General features: G+C 49.7%; 1 protein-coding gene across 2 annotated transcripts in view; it reads left to right on the plus strand.

Moving 5' to 3' along the window:
• RPTOR (regulatory associated protein of MTOR complex 1) overlaps nt 1–16,156 on the plus strand; it is a 314,337-nt gene that overhangs the window by 221,981 nt on the left and 76,200 nt on the right. For both annotated transcript variants that reach the window (XM_065909607.1, XM_065909608.1), the window contains exons 10-13: nt 287–362; nt 7,003–7,104; nt 14,125–14,208; nt 15,462–15,572. In XM_065909607.1, the coding sequence (XP_065765679.1) occupies nt 287–362; nt 7,003–7,104; nt 14,125–14,208; nt 15,462–15,572 (373 nt within the window). The remainder of the gene's footprint in view (nt 1–286; nt 363–7,002; nt 7,105–14,124; nt 14,209–15,461; nt 15,573–16,156) is intronic.

The following is a 16,156-nucleotide window of genomic DNA, read 5'->3' on the forward strand; positions in this document are numbered from 1 at the left end:
GCAGGCTGCCGCACTAGGTGGGCTCAAGTTGGGGTGGAAACTATTAGTTAGAACATGGACAAGGCCCTTTATTTTTCCTGAGCTCTTTCTCCTTTTAATTTGAAGAGAAAAACTGTCATCAACAAAATGGCATTAAAGTGCTGCCAGCCGAGAGTGCCTCGCCTCCTGTGCACCCCACTGGCAGCTCCACCCTGACTCAGCCGCTCATGGGCTCCTCTGCCGTCAGGGCCCCTGTGGGTAAGCCCCTCAGTAATGCTTCGTGGGTCCCTGTCTGCTCTCTCCCCAGGCAAGCCTGGGACCTGGCTGTGGACATCTGTCTCTCCCAGCTGCCGACCATCATCGAAGAAGGCACAGCGTTTCGGGTGAGTCCCATTTCCCCCCGACCCAGGGCATCCTGCTTGGTCCCTGCAGCTGTTTCTCTGGCCACCTGGCCTGCCAAGCCCCTGTTTGGGTGTCAGAGACAGCCCTCACCCACCTGGGAGAAGATTTATTAGCCAGAAGCTTAAAAGATTGCACCAACCAGGGGTTATTTAAAGTTAGATTATGAAATGGTCAGCTCTTAAAAATGTCTTCTCTATAGGGTTGTTGTCTTGGGTCCGCTTTTCTTAATGTGCACTCCCTGATCCCGGATTCTCAGCCTTTTCACTGTGAACGATGCTCGAGATTCTCGGCCCTGAGGGGATGTCTGGTCACCAGGTGCTTTTCCTAGCTAGTGGTCTGGTCGTCCTTGAGTCATCTGGTTTCACTCATGGCTCCTGAGGCAAATTGCCTCTCCCTCTCCCCAGGGGACTTGGCTGCAGCTCGCCAAAGGTCTCCTCTTGCCTCCGTTCCCTATGCAGTCCCCGGTTTTATTCAAGATTTGCTCATTGGCTGGGTGTTTGCCGTGCATCAGATACCACATCTGGGTGCATATGGGTGAGACCCAGAAACCCGTTAAAAAGAGAACCACCCCTCAAGTTAGAACACAGTTAAACCCCCCAACTCTGACCCCCTGAGGGACCAGGCAGGCATTCAGGACTGGGGGTAAATGGGCTGGGGGGAGTAGAAGGCAGCAGGTGGCTCCAAGCCATCCCCTGAAGAGGATGGAGGGTGGGGCTTGCAGGTCAGAGTCATTGGCTTTTTCTCTCCACACCGTCTTCTCTGGTCCTGTTGAAGAGACTGCAGTGGGCAGCTCAGTTTCGTTATTTTTAAACAGGAATTATAGTTGTATCCAATTCAAGGAGCCTGTGAGGACTGGAGGGCAGAGTCTGGCACATGGTATCTACTGGACATGAGGGTTCCTGACCTTGAGTGTAGTCACACAACTTTGACCGAGGTCAGAGGCACCCACCTCTCACTGCAAAGGCTTTTCGTTCTTAGTGCACATCACGATCATCAGGGAAGCTTTTAACCTTACTGAGTCAGGGGCCTGGGGGTGTGTGTGTGTGTGTGTGGGGTGTGTGTGTGTGTGTGTGTGTGTGTGTGTGTGTGTGTGTACGTATGTATATCTCGGGGGAAGGGGTGCATGTGCATGTATATTTGTGTGCCTGCATGTATCTTTGGGGTATGGGTGTGTGTGTTCTCTGTCGGGTGTGTGTACATGTGTGCATATCTGGGGCGGGGGGTGTTTTATGTGTGTGTGTGTTAACCCCTCAGATGATTTCAATGTCTCCAAGACTGGGGTACCTGGACTACAAGGTCCTATTTCTCAATTTTGTCTTATCTTTCATCCCCTCCTTTATTACTGGAAACTTTCCCATTTTATTATGAACGTTTTCAAACCTACAGCAAAGTTGGAAGAATTCTGCAGCAAGATCCCGTCTGCCCCCCGCTGGGTTCTCCACCAGCATTTGGGGTGCCCACTCCAGCAGCTCCCCCACCTCCTCCCACCTTTCCTTTAATGCACTTGTAAGGAAGCCAAAACTGGCCTTGCATCTTGAACCCACAAGTGGGCGCTGGCAGGACCTTCACGTGTCTCCCACCCATGTATTTGATGTTGCTGGAAGGCCCTAATCCCTGAGGCAGTGACAAGTCTCCATAGGGAACAGTCCTGGACTCCTGCCCCTCACGAGCTCCACCTACACAGGGACAGGGCCTGTTAACACACACACACGTGTTTGGGAACCTCGTTCAACTCGTGCTTTTTTTGTGCTCTGTGCCTGATTTTCATTTTACCGTCAGGGGGTGGGAGCTGCACACTCTCGGATAATGAAGTCCCACTGTTCTGTGTCCTCACCCCTCCTTCCAGTGCCAGGCCTCCTTTCAAGGGTCTTCAGCCTCATTTCTCATCTACTGGATTCAGGATTCTGCCTCTGGGAGCAATGTCACCAAACTGTGATGGGGAGGGATTCCTGATAGAGCCACATGTTGGCTGTTTTATTTAGTTTCCATTCTTTTAAAAGCATAACATACACAGAGAAGACTGCAGGCATTGTATTGTGCAGCTTGATGAATTTACAAGTTGAGTGCAGTCACATAACCAGCACCCAAATCATAACGTCAGCAGCCGCCTGAGGCCCCACCCTGGCCACTGCTTTCCCTGGGGCACGTGTTGCCCTGTGCAGTTTGTATTTTGGTAAATAGGATCCTTGTGTCTGGCTGCTTTCACTCAACACTATTCAATCTATGCACTTGTAGCTCATTCCTGTTACAGGCCGGAAACCCCAGAGGTCATGGTCCATCCTGTGGACCTCACGAGTTGTCCTGACCGCTGCCCAACCGAGACACTGGAGCCTGAGACAGAGAGAAATCAGTCATGCTGGGCTTGTCTTTATATGAAATTTTGATATTTTTTTCATAATGAATTTTTACCTTTATTTTTATTTTCTTAAATACTTCATGCAGTTTTTTTTTTTTTAAACCTCAATTACTGTGTTTTTTCTCTTGCCTGGCGAATCCCATGGATAGAGGAGCCTGGTAGGCTGCAGTCCATGGGGTCGCTAGGAGTCAGACACAACTAAGCGACTTCACTTTCACTTTTCACTTTCATGCATTGGAGAAGGAAATGGCAACCCACTCCAGTGTTCTTGCCTGGAGGATCTCAGGGATGGGGGAGCCTCGTGGGCTGCTGTCTATGGGGTCGCACAGTCGGACACGACTGAAGCGACTTAGCAGCAGCAGCAACTGTTTTTTGGTGTCCCCTTAAATTTTGGGCCTGAGGTGGGTGGGCAGGTGTGGCCAGGTGCTGTTAATCCCTTGTGCTTGGGTACATTAGTGTCAGGTGTGCACTTGAGGAATGATATTTCTAGTTACCAGTTGTGCATATTTTTAGTTTCAGTAGGAAAACTGCTGAATAGTTTTCCAAAGTGGTTGTGAGTCAATTTTCAGTCCTTTCCATGATATATGAGAGTTTGTTTCATGTCCTTGTCAACATGTGATGTTTTCCACCTTTTTTTTTTTTTCCTTTTGGCTTTTCTGGTTCCATGTGTAATGGTGTTTCATTGAGATTTTATCTTGCATTTCCCTAGTTAATAGTATTGAGCCCTGTTTCATATTTTTATTGGCTATTTGAATATCCTCTTTTATAAGTTGCCTGTTCAAGACTTTTGGTCATTTTTCTTTTGCATTATGTTTCTTACCAATTTGTAGTGGTTCTCTTTATACGCTGAATACAAATCCTTTGTTGCACATTGTGAATGCTAGGGGTAGTTTAGTTTCTCAGTCAGACTCTTGCAACTCCGCGGATTGTAGCCTGCCAGGCTCCTCTGTCCATGGAATTCTCCAGGCAAGAACACTGGGATGGGTTGCCATTTCCTTCTCTAGGGGATATTCCTGACCCAGGGGTCAAATCCATGTCTCTTTTGTCTCCTGCAGGCAGATTCTTTACCAACTAAGCCACCAGGGAGGCCCGACACACATTATGAATACCTTTTTTCATTCTGTAGATTTCATTTTCACTTGTTTGATGTTTTTACTTGGTGAACAGAAGGTTCTTGTTTTACCATACCCAGCTTACCAATGTTTTTCTTTCATGGTTAGGGCTTGTACCCGTTTAAGAAATCTTACTTACTATGAGACAGCCAGCATCAGTGTGTTTGGACTAGGGTCGGCTGATGAGAAGAGCAGGAGTGTGTTGATATGAAGTAATTATCTTCCCTCCCCAGGGTGACAGCACAAGACAGGGTGGACTGGCCCTCGGGGTCAGGTGAGGCTCCTTGCGCCCAGAGATGGCCTTTCTGCTCTCAGTCCATCACGCCCGGCACCTGTTTTCAGACCCCTTCCAACCCATCTAACACATGGGTTGACCACCTGTGTCAGAATCATCCCCCCGAGGCCCAGGCCACGTGGTCATATGACTCAGAGCCTCCACCCACGAGCTGTGAGTGCTGCTCCAGAACACTCATCCCAGGCTCTGCGTCTTCCCCTCAAGAATCTACATGGTAGCTCTGATACACTGGGAGGTGGTCTTGAAGATTTGGCCCAAAACAATAGCTCTGTGAATCATCTCAGACACTCACAGGGCAGCTCTCGAGCTGTTCTGTGAAGTGTTACTTAAAATGCTGAGCCACGCTTATGCTAGGGAGTGAGTTGATTTGTCACCATCTCCGCAGCTTTAAAAAGCACGACAAACCTCACAGCACCCTTCAATGAGAAGGGCTTTTCCCTCTTTGTCAGCTTTAGGTGAAAAGATCAGGAGTGTTTGTCTGTCTTTGGGGACAGAGCGGCTTTTGCAGCAGTGAACCGCATGTTTGTATCCACAAGGTAAAACCAAAGTGAAGGAAAGGAGGAAAGGTGGAATTACCTGAGTTTCCCAACTTCCCTTTCCAGACTGAAGGTCCCCCTCACTTGGTACAGCTGGGGAGGGAGCACTTCACAGGACTATTGTTTTTAAACCAATCTGTGAATAACTCACACTTAACAGGAATATCACTTTGGGGGCTCCATTCCAATCCCCAGGTTGCCCTCCAAATTTGAGTAACTTCATGTACCCTGACTTCGCAAGAACATGAATTCCTGAGTGTGAAATTTCTCTGCCCGATTCTCACACAACACTGACTTCTTTACGAGGGGCACCACGGCTCTGAGCCCCAGGCCCCTCTGCAGAGGGCATGGCAGGAGCGCCCCGGTCTGGCTCACAGCCTCACTGAACCCAGCCCACCACTTGGAGTCCTCTACGAGCATGTGTCCACATGTGCCAGAACCTGGGGTCACAACCCACATCCCTGCCTTCCCATCCACCCTTCCTCTCCCCCTGGGGAACAGTGTGGGCAGAGAGGAGTGGGTGGGAGGCAGAGATTTGAAATTCTGTTTGGGTCTCACAGACAACAGAGCTGCATATTAAGTGGGGATGACCATGTAATACAGAAAACCCAGCAGTCCTACCACTTGGCTTCTTGGTCCCCAGACCCCCTTCCGATGGCTTAGGCCCCCTCCTACCTGAGCCTCTAATCTGAGGTTTCCCTAGTCCCTGTCATCACCACCAAAGTCGTCCCCTATAAGTCGTCCCCTCTGCAGGACTTTTGAGAGGACAAGCCACCCTCTGCACCCCCGCTGTTAGGGTGGGGAAGTCCACTGTAACCTGCTTTTGCCACTGCCCTCCAGGGGCCTTAAATGCTGCCTAGCAGCTGCCCAGATGTGTCTCCTTCATTCCTTCCTGTCCCCTCTCTGCCCTCTGTCCATGGCACCTGCTCCCTTTCCCACCTCGCTGAGAGACAGGAGCGATAGAGGGAGCCTCTCAGTCCCTCCACGCCCATTTCATCCCTGCATCCCCGCCTATCTGTGTCCTGTTTCCGGCTTCTGGAGGGCTCCTGCTCCCTGGTGCCTACCCGCCAGGGCTCTTGCCAGCACCTCCTCCTCTATCAGCAATTCCCCCTCTTACAAATATGCCCTTTTCTCCCACCTTTAGAAAGAAATGCCTGGTCACATGATCCTATCCGATCCCTTCCCCTTTGCAGCCAGATTCCTGCAAAGAACTATTCTTGAGTCTCTAAATCATCTTCCCTTCTGTTTGAACCTAGTCCAGTTGTGCTTCTGCCCACTACCACGGCCCCCATAACATTCTTAGTAGTCAGTCTCCAGGGCCCTCATGTCATGGTCAGTCCTGGACGTTGGTCCTGCCTGACCCTCCACATCATAACATGACGGTGCCAACCACAACCTTCCGATAAATCTCTCTTCCCTGGTATCCTGGCTGCTGCCTGCTCCTGCTCACTCTGCAGGCCTTGCCCTAGTGTCTCCACCTCCTTGGCCTCTTGCTCTTGGGTTGCTCCAGGGCTCAGCCCGGGGTCCCCACTCTTTATCACATTATAAATGGATCTGTCTCTCCAACCCAGACCCATGTCCTCTGCAAGCCCGTGTAGGCCATTCTCCCCCTCCCTTCCCACCACCCCCCCCCCCCGATGTCTCACTCTGGTGTCCAGGAGGCACCTTAAACACAATGCATCCAAATTGAGTTTCCCACGTGCTTCTCCAAAACATGCTGCTTCCAGTCTTCCCACTTCAGGTCACAGGACCCCATTTCCTGGTGGTTAGACCTGTGGTGGTGGTGGTTTAGTCATCAAGTCACCTCAGGTCATGGCACCACATTTTCTGGTGTTTAGATCCATGGTGGTGGTGATTTCATCACTAAGTTGTCTCTAACTCTTGCGACTCCATGGACTGTAGCCCACCAGGCTTCTCTGTCCATGGGATTTCCCAGGCAAGAGTACTGGAGTGGGTTGCCATTTCCTTCTCCAGGGGAGCTTCCCCACCCAGGAGAACTCAGGTCTCCTGTACTGCAGGGGAATTCTTTACCAACTGAGCCACCAAGGAAGCCTGTTTAGTCCTGAGTCCCAGCGTTAACCTAACCACAACCCTTCTCTTACCCACACCCAGTCTGACTCTGCTGTATAAAACATGCCAGCCTGACCACATCTCACCACCTGCTCTGCCATGGCCTGGCCCTGCGGGCTTTCGCCTAGGTGGTAGCAGAGCAGAGTTGGGGCCTCTCAAAGACACATGACTGAGTTGATGATGGGGGGTATGTGTAGGCAGAGCCAGGTGAAGAAGGGTGTCTCTGACTAACCCACCTTGCTTGTCCCACAGCACAGCCCCTTCTTTGCTGAGCAGCTGACCGCCTTCCAGGTGTGGCTCACGATGGGCGTGGAGAACAGGAACCCGCCTGAGCAGCTTCCTATTGTCTTACAGGTGAGTGTCTGCAGGTGAACCAGATTGTCCCAGGGAGGGAGCCAGAGAACCCCGTAGCCTCCCCGCGAGGGGACTGGCTTATCGGGGCGGAGTGTGTGACCGCCCCCATGCTTTGTAGCTGAGGAGTCCTTGCTCCTCCGTGGCTCCCCTGGCGAAATCACTGCCCCCTCCCTCAATTAAACACTTCGGGATTGTCAGCTGCTCTCTCTTCTGCCCCCAGAGCTGCTGTCAGTGCGCTCTGTTCCAGAACTGTTCGTGGTGTCAGCACCCCTTCTCTTTGGAAGGATGTGAGATGCACATCAGCCGCAGAGAAAAGGGGAGAGCCTGGTGTCAGCACCCCTTCTCTTTGGAAGGATGTGAGATGCACATCAGCCGCAGAGAAAAGGGGAGAGCCTGAGCAGATTACACACGCAGGCCATTAGCACCTGTGGGTTGGTCGTTTCTGGGGGGCTGGCCCGAGGGTGCTGTGGGCTGTCAAGTGCAGTCACCACGTGGCTTGTGTCACTGTTCTCGCGGCAGTTGGTGCCCCACGAATGGTTTGGGAGGTCAATTCTGTGGGTCTCACTCAGCTAAGTTTTGGGTTACTGAGATGGCAAAATACCAAAGTTCATCACAGGTAGGAGTTTTCACAGAACTTTTGTTTCAGGTAATGTATATTTATGGGGCAGGTGCAGGGACCAGGCTGTGATGTAAGCAAGGCTGTTTTACTCTGAGATAGTGTCAAATGAGATTTAAAACCACTGTCAGTATAGACACCAAGGCCTGATAATTCACTTTAGGTCCTGGAAAAAGTTGTGTACAGTGGGGATGGGGCACTTGAACCTTGGGTAAGAACTGTGGGCAATTGTGGGAGGGGCAGGGCCAGCAGCAGAAAGGGGTGGGCATTTACATCCTCACCCAGTTAGGAAGCAGGGTCTTAAAATCTGAGAGCTGACTGGGAGGACCATCACCTCCTCCTCCAGAAAGTTGCTTAGGTTGCTTTGCCTAATTGTCCACCTGCCTGAGGAGAAGGCCTGGCCCCTCCTCCCCCCTACCCCAGGAGGGCTCCACTTTCTCACCAGGCCACTGACCACATCACACAGGAGCACTGTCTGTCTTCAATGGGCCAGGCGTGTGTTCTGAGCTGATCTCTGGCCCACGTGGAGTGTGGCGGGCCCCCTCCCCACATGGTCTGCTCTCCCACTCTGTGCCTACTGCATGGCAGCCTGGGAAAGTTGTCTGCCTGTGACAGAACTGACATCTCAGTGGACTCAGGACTGTGTGCAGGACCCAGACAGCAAGCAGTGAGAGCAGAGTGTGCAGTTGTGAAATGCCAACACACAGCCTGTCCTCGTGGCTTGATAATCAGCTGGGACAGGCTGTTGGCCAGGATCCTTTCCTGGAGATATTTTGGTGTTTTTCATGTATTATGGCTGCTGCTTTTCTGACATTATGAAAAGAATGCAGAAATTATTGGTATTCCTCATGTGTGCTTCTAGATTAGTTTAAGACTATCCTGAGTTTGCAGGGTGAGCTATCAACAGATTTTCAAAACAAAACCAAAAAAAGCAACAACAACAACACAACAAAGAACACTGTCTATTTGGCAGGTGCCCACGAATTCTCATCAAGTGGAAGGCCAACAGGCAAGGCTTTGGAATGGCGGTGGCTGATTGGGTGTGCTGAGCTCCCTAGCAACTAGGGTCCCCCAAATTTTCATAAGAGGAGACTGTGGCCAGTCTCCACTGACCTTTCTATTATTTCAATAATGGGATGAATAAAACCTTTCCAAGCAGGGACATACTGCCCAGCACTTTGCAAACAGCCAGGCAAACAACCTTGTTGTAAACGGCCCCCTGTTGACTTTTTCTTTAATGTCCCATTTACAACCCACATTCCCCCAGGAAAAGAGAAGACCCAACTTGCTAATACCAAAATGAGGGAATAACTGAAAGAAAAGGGGCATCTTCTGTGCAGTCTTCCATCAAACTTAAGTCATAGTTTCCTCATCATTCTGGGGGTTCTGTCTGGGCTATGCCCCGCCTGGATCAGTGCAGGAATCTTTACTTAACAAGAAAACCCAACACAGTGCAAAGGAGCCCTTGCTTCATTTGGGGCAGCCCGTGGTATCCGCTTCTTTCTCTTTAATTCAGTTATTTTGCCAGAACTCAGGCCCCATCATCTATCACTTATCCCCAGAACCTTGGCAATTCAGAAATGTTGCTGAAAAGAAAGAGAATTTTATTTTATTTGTTTTTAATCCACCTTTCCTCCAGATAATTATTTAGTCATCCCAACATTTATTAGGTAATTTTGGTATTTCCCTAATGATTTGAAATACTGTCAGCACATCCTGTACATGTATGTACTTATTTCAACATTCTGAGAGAGAATTTTAATACAGAGACATTACAGCTTTTCCAATCCCTGCTACTTTTTCCACCACCAGCAAGCATTTTGTCCACCCGAAAATTCAGAGGCATTCACTGAGGACCATTGGAGTAAAATGAACTGTCCCCTAGGGCAGCAGATTTACAGCCCCTTGTGTAGATGTAAGCATGAATCTACACTTTTCCTGACCAGCCCTGACGTCCTTTTTCACCTTTTAAAAATATAAATCAAGGATGGGAAGGAAGATTCTTGAGCCATGCAGCACCGCAAGGCCTGGCCCTGTGGTCTCATGGTCTGACAGCCCTGCCTGGACTCCACATTACTGTCTGCCCTCCCTTGGTGGCCCGTATACAAACAAGCCCAAGTTAGAGTAGGAAGAATCAGTGTTGTGGAAAAGAGAGGAAAGAGAGGAATTTTACAAGATTCCGTGTTAGGACCTTTCCACAAAGTCAGTATGGGCATTTCATTAGGAAACCCTGTTGGCTTTCATGGCATCATCTACAAAGAGAATTTTTGGTCTGAAAGTACAGCATTATTATTGGATGGCAGCAGGATAGTAAGTGGACTGTTATTACTACACATATTACCTACATTGAGTAATGTAGGGTCATTGGGTAATGATCAGGATCTCTGATCATCAGATTCCCGGATGCACCAGGCCAGAACTAGAGCTTGAGAATCTGGATTTTCAGAAGCGGCTTGAGCCAGTGTCTCAGCCCAGAAGCCTGAGTGTGCCTTTTGAGTGCAAGGTGCATGAAAAGTAGTTGCCCTATCAGCTCTGTTTTAGTTTCAGTGTCACCACCGCTAATCTTTAGTTTGGATTACCACAGACAGAAAGAAATCCTGGTAACTAATTTAGTTCTCCAACATTTATCTCTGTAATTTCCCCAGGGCCTGAAGCACATTGAAACAGGAATTTCTTTTTTTAAGTGCAAATACAAACAAACAAAAGCCAGTTTTTTTTTTTTTTAAAGTAATTTTAATTTATATTGGCCCTCAATTTTGTTTTAAAATGTAAATCAGCACAAGGAATTGGAAGGAAGGGGTAACGTTTAGAAAAGCCAGTACCTGAAAAAAAAAAAAAGAAAGAAAAGCCAGTACCTGACATTTTCCCCAGGGCTCGTTATTGATGCTGTTTATTTTCCAACAAAACATCAATGCCCACAGCACAAAATCCTGCATTGCTGACGGTCTTTGAGTCTCTGAGACAAGTGAGCTGTCTATTGGTGCTTTAATGTGTGTTTCATCAATGTGGACAGCAGAGTCGGAAGAGATGGAGTTGCAGTAGTGATGGTGACGATTTCCATTTTACTTTTGCCATCTGTAAATAAGACGTTGTAATGGAGAGCTTTTACTGCTAGTTAGTGCACATGAGAAATAAGCAATACAAACTACCCATGGGTTAGGTTTCTTGGCCCACGTTGCCATTTCTTCCACTGCAAATTGCTCTGCTATTTACTTGAAAATCCAGAGCTTTATTCAAGTTGACAGTGTTTTAAATAACAAAGGGAATCAGAAAACAGAATCTTTACAAGTGCTAGATGTGTTTGATGTCTTTGATTTTTGATGAATTACACCTCCTTTCACAAACCTAATAATGAAAGGTTCTGCTTGCCCTAGAAACTTGAACCGCCGGCGGTTCCACTTTCTTAAAAAAACAAAATAGGGAATGCCCTGGTGCTCCAAGGGTTGGTACTTGGCACTTTCACTGCCAAAGCCCATGTTCAGTCTCTGGTCGGGGAACTAAGGTCCCATAAGCCACCCAGCACAGTAATAAACAAACAAACAAACAGTCAGTCAAATCTCTTCTGAGAGGTGGAGCCATCCTGTGCTGAATGTAACAATCATCACTCTATAACATCACAGAAACAGTAACAATCATCACACCAGACAGGCTGCATCTCATTTAATTCTGGAAATTACATGTTATCATCTCCATTCTTCTCGATGATGAAACTGAAGTGTCCAAAGGTAGTGGTTTAAGCCACACTGTCAGGAAGTAAGAGAGTCAGATCAGCTTGACTCCAAATCCCACACCTTCCCACCATCTAACCTTGCCCTCCACACCTGCCTTTCTGCCGTGGTAGCATATGATAACCCACGAGTTAAACATGCAGAGGGATCAGGTCCCGTTCAGATAGGCCCCTGTGAGCAGTCCCCACATAACCTCTCCCACCAGCTTCTTTATCAGAGAATCTTCTCCAAACAAAAAACGAACCACTTAAGCATCTGCCTCCAAAGAGTGACTTGGAAACAGGCTCCAAACCAGTGGGAGACAACATTTCAGTAGCTGAACCCAGCCACCTCCACCTCCCTGACCCCTGGGCTGCCTGCCGGGCGGACACGCCTGCTCTCGGTTCCCCTGCAGCCACAGGCCACGCACCCATGTGGGGAAGCTCCCCAGCCTCCCTATCAGGAACCCCTCCTCGGGAGCCTTTTGCTGCCGGGAACCCCTCCCCTCTTTCCACTCCCTCCAGCCTCTCTCGCTACCTCCTCTGTCCCCCATCTGCTGACCCTCCTGCACCCTCAGCCTCTTCCCCACATGCCTGTGTTTGGCCCTCAGAGGGGTGCCTCTCAAACCACTGCTCTGGTGGCACCATTTCCTCACCCCCTGTTCAGTCCCTCCACCACTGGCCACATCCCTGCAGCCAGAGGGTTTGCTTCCTGTGTCCTGCTGCTGATCCTGCCCGCCACCCCCAGCAGGTACGTGGTTAAAACCTCCTGTCCCCTCTCTTGCTTCCTGTCCCATCCCTCACCAGTTGCTCCACCCAGCTTCCCCCTTGGCAGACTGCCCCAGGCTGACCGGCCTGTCCTATCCTGCCTTTTCTCTTGCCGCATTCCAAACCTTATCTTCCAGCAGCTCCTTTCCCTCACCCACCTTCCCCCTCCACCAGCAGGCTCTGGGTCATGCCTGCTGGCTGTCTTGGAATCGGTTTCTCCCCATCAGTCTTGCCGTGGTCAAATCCACCCATCCCACCCTTCCAGTCAGCCTCCTGCCAGCCTGTTGCCCACAGCGAGCACGTTGGACGGGCCCCTCTGCTGCTCTTCTGAAGAAAAGCTGAAGCCTTTAGCTTGGTCTGCAGGTTCAGCTGACTCTGGAGCCTCCCTGTCAGCCTGCACGCCTGACTTCCTCAGACACCCCACTTCCCCTCAGACACCCTGCTTTCCCTCAGACACCCCGCTTCGCCAGCCCCTCTGCCTGAAGCCCAGGAACCCCACGCTTCGCCCACTGGGAGGGAAAGCCTTCAGATCCCGAGTAGGGAGTGGCTGTCCCTGGTCATCTGTTCACCATCACAGTGGTTATTGTGGTGTGGATGCAGAATGTCTGTCTCGGCTCCTGCTGTGACAGGAGGGCTCCTGCTGTTCCCAGTCACCCCCAGCACCGTGTCCGTACACACTAGGTACCCCATACCCACTTTGGATGGCTGGGACCACAGTGGGTGCCCCATACCTGATGGCTGGGAACAGCAGTGGGCAGAAGGGCTCTGCATCACAGGACTCTGACCACATAATCCCCATGTTAATACCATGAGAGAAGTCAATATAAATGACTCCATTAAAGCTTAAAACTTTGATATACCACAGGAAAAAAGAAAAACATGTGGCAGAGCTTGCTCTTTTTCATTTAAAAAGAATCCTTTCATATGAAAAGGAAAAAGTCAAACATTTAAGTAGGAAAATAAGGACATGCCGGCTGGTTTACTAGAGAAATAGCCAATTAACCTATGAAGAAATATTCAGCCTCACTTGTAATCAAGGAAATTCAAATTAAAAGAACCTTTTATTATTAACTGTCATGTTGGCAAATAGTGTAACATGGGCTAATATTTTCCTGGGAGCTTTTAATTTGATATTTAATAAATCCCTCATGGTTGAGTCTTGTGTTATGAATTAGGAAATTAAAGTTCCGAGAAGTTATGTGCTCAAGCCTGCGTAACCTGTGAGTGCCAGAGCAAATATGTCCTGCTGCCTGGTAACCAGCTGAGCCTTGGCAGGTGGGCAAGTGGGCAAGTTTGTTCAGCTGGAGGGCAATCTGGTGATGTAAGTGTGGGTGCTCTGACCCTCTAATTTTACTTCTCAGGTTTATTCTAGGAGGAAGGAGGGGAGGAAACCATGTAAATGTGCAGAGATGTACCTGTTAGTGTTTTTATCATAGCATTTTTACAATAACAAAAATGTATTAATAATTTAAAAATCTAGCAATGGGGAGATTGTTTAAATGAATTATGCACATTTACAGAAATGTACTTCTGTACTGCCTCTGGCAGTGATATGATCAAACATATCTAGGGTTGTGGAGTAAGACTGACAGTGTATCATTTACTCATCAAGGAGATGAGAAATACAATAGTATCATTGAATTTAGAACAAACAGGGGACATTATACCTAGAGAACAGCACCTAGAAGTGAATAGACCAGTGTCATCAGTGAGTATTTTCTTAAACACCATTAGAAAGTGTCTGTTCTAATAATTCCTGCAGTGCGCATGTCATTTACCTGTTAGTGAAGAAATGGAGTGTTCCCAGCCTATGCAAAGTGTGAACCATAGAGAAAGGGGCACCCGCTGACCCGGGCAAACAGTTACCTGGGATGCTCATCCAGGGTCACGGGGGGCACCTTGCAGTGACGCTGCCTCTTCTCCCTTCCAGGTGCTGCTGAGCCAAGTACACCGGCTGAGAGCCCTGGACTTGCTGGGAAGATTTCTGGACCTGGGTCCCTGGGCAGTGAGTCTGGTGCGTGCTTCCTGCCTCAGCAGGGGAAGAGTGGAGGGGGCACCAACTGAGGAATCAAGGGTCCTTGACCATACAGCCAAGCATGACTGTGGGGGTGGCCATTAAACCCGCAGGGCCCCCATGGACCTCTCTTTGCACCGTCCTTGTCATGTTGTCGGGGGCCCTTTCCCGTCTGCTGTTAGGCATCACCTTTGTGGGACAGAAGGTGTCCTTTAAGAACACTCTAGGGAGGGGCTCACCCCTGTCACACCAGGAAGCTGGCAGCCTCTGAGCTGGGTACTGGCCACACGTGGTGCCTGTTCTCCTAGAAGCAGCCTGTGAAGCCTCACTCACCATCCTTTCACTCTGGTTTTAGGCAGAACTGTGAAACACTTTCCTATCATTCATTCTACAGAGAAGTAGAAACAAAATACTGGAAAAAGAGTCAAAACTGACCCAGTTTTTCACTATACAGATCACCAGGGAAAGAGATCAAGAGGGACCTAGAGATAAAAGGGGATTCAGGAGACCCACCACCAGCTGCAGAGTGTGGACCTTATGGGGCTCTGTTTGGAAATGAAAGTTGGAATTTGAAAAATTAATATTCATGAAACAGAAAGTTTACATGAACTTAATGATTTATATTATTAAAGCATAATTATAACTGTTCATTTTCTAGGTGTGGTAATGGTATGTGGTCATATTTTAATAAAAGAGACTTTATTTTTTAGAGAGAAACACTAAGTGTTTACAAATGACGCCGTGTGATACCTAAGGGGGGCTTCAGAACATTCAGGAGAGGACAGTGGGCGGGGCCAGCCAGGATACCGCACCCTTTGGTTTGACAGCGTTGAAGCTGGGCGATGGGCACATGAGAGCTCAGCATGTTGTTTTACCTCCACTGATGTATGTAAGTTGTTTCATTATATACTGTCAACCAAGAGTGATAATTGATAGTTCAGCAAGGAGAAGAGGGAAAACCTAAAAGTTAGGAAGCCTACACGAGCACTCCTCGCTGGCCCACTTCCACTCCCAGGAGCCAGCAGGGAGTCCGTGTGTGAATCGTCGTGGGTAGACTCGGGTAGAGGCCTGGCGTGTCTCTTACCCTGTGGTCTGCGTGTACTAGTGCAGCCCAAGCAGGCAGGCCTGGGTCGCTTCCAGGAGAAGAACTGGAGGTCGGGGAGGACAGCCCTGCCCCTCACAGCTCTGTCCGTGCTGAGGACGCCATGTGCTTTGCTCCCTCCAGAGTGGGGCTCACATGCTCTCTCTCACAGGCGCTGTCTGTGGGCATCTTCCCCTACGTGCTGAAGCTGCTCCAGAGCTCAGCCAGGGAGCTGCGGCCTCTCCTTGTCTTCATCTGGGCCAAGATCCTCGCCGTGGACAGTGTGAGTAATGTCTCTCTCCACCCCCCCACCATCACAGGAGAGCTGCTGAGAGCAGGTCGGGGGGCCTGGCACTGCTGTCCATGCTCTCTCCTCCTGGCCTCATGCCTTCCATGGCCTCCCTCCCTCCCAGGAAAGACATTGCTTCCCCTGGCCCCAGTCATGGTCTGTCACACTGGCCCTCGGCTCACCTGTCATCTCTGTGTGCTGCCCCTTCCCGATCATGACCACCCCTCCAGCCAGTGAGTGACCCTGCCTGATTCCCTGCTGACTGGTCTCCTCAACCAGTTGATGCTTTTCCATCCCCTGCCCTGATCCTAGCAACAGTCCCATGGAGGCCCCAGCTGTCACCTGTAAGGCTCGGGCCATAGTGCTAGTCACTTCTCAGCCGTGACTGCCCAGCCCATGTCTCCAGCTCTACTCCCAGTAAGCACCTTCCCACCCCTGTCCTCACACCTGCAGGCCCGCAATCACATGTCCACTGCTGAAGTCCTTGGCAGGGCCTTGTACTCAGAACTGTGCTGAAGGCCAAAGGTATTACAGGGCTCAGCTGTCCCTGCTCTCAACACTCTCCACTGGGGACCAAA

The sequence above is a fragment of the Muntiacus reevesi genome, chromosome 18 (assembly GCF_963930625.1).
Source record: "Muntiacus reevesi chromosome 18, mMunRee1.1, whole genome shotgun sequence".
NCBI lineage: Eukaryota > Metazoa > Chordata > Mammalia > Artiodactyla > Cervidae > Muntiacus > Muntiacus reevesi.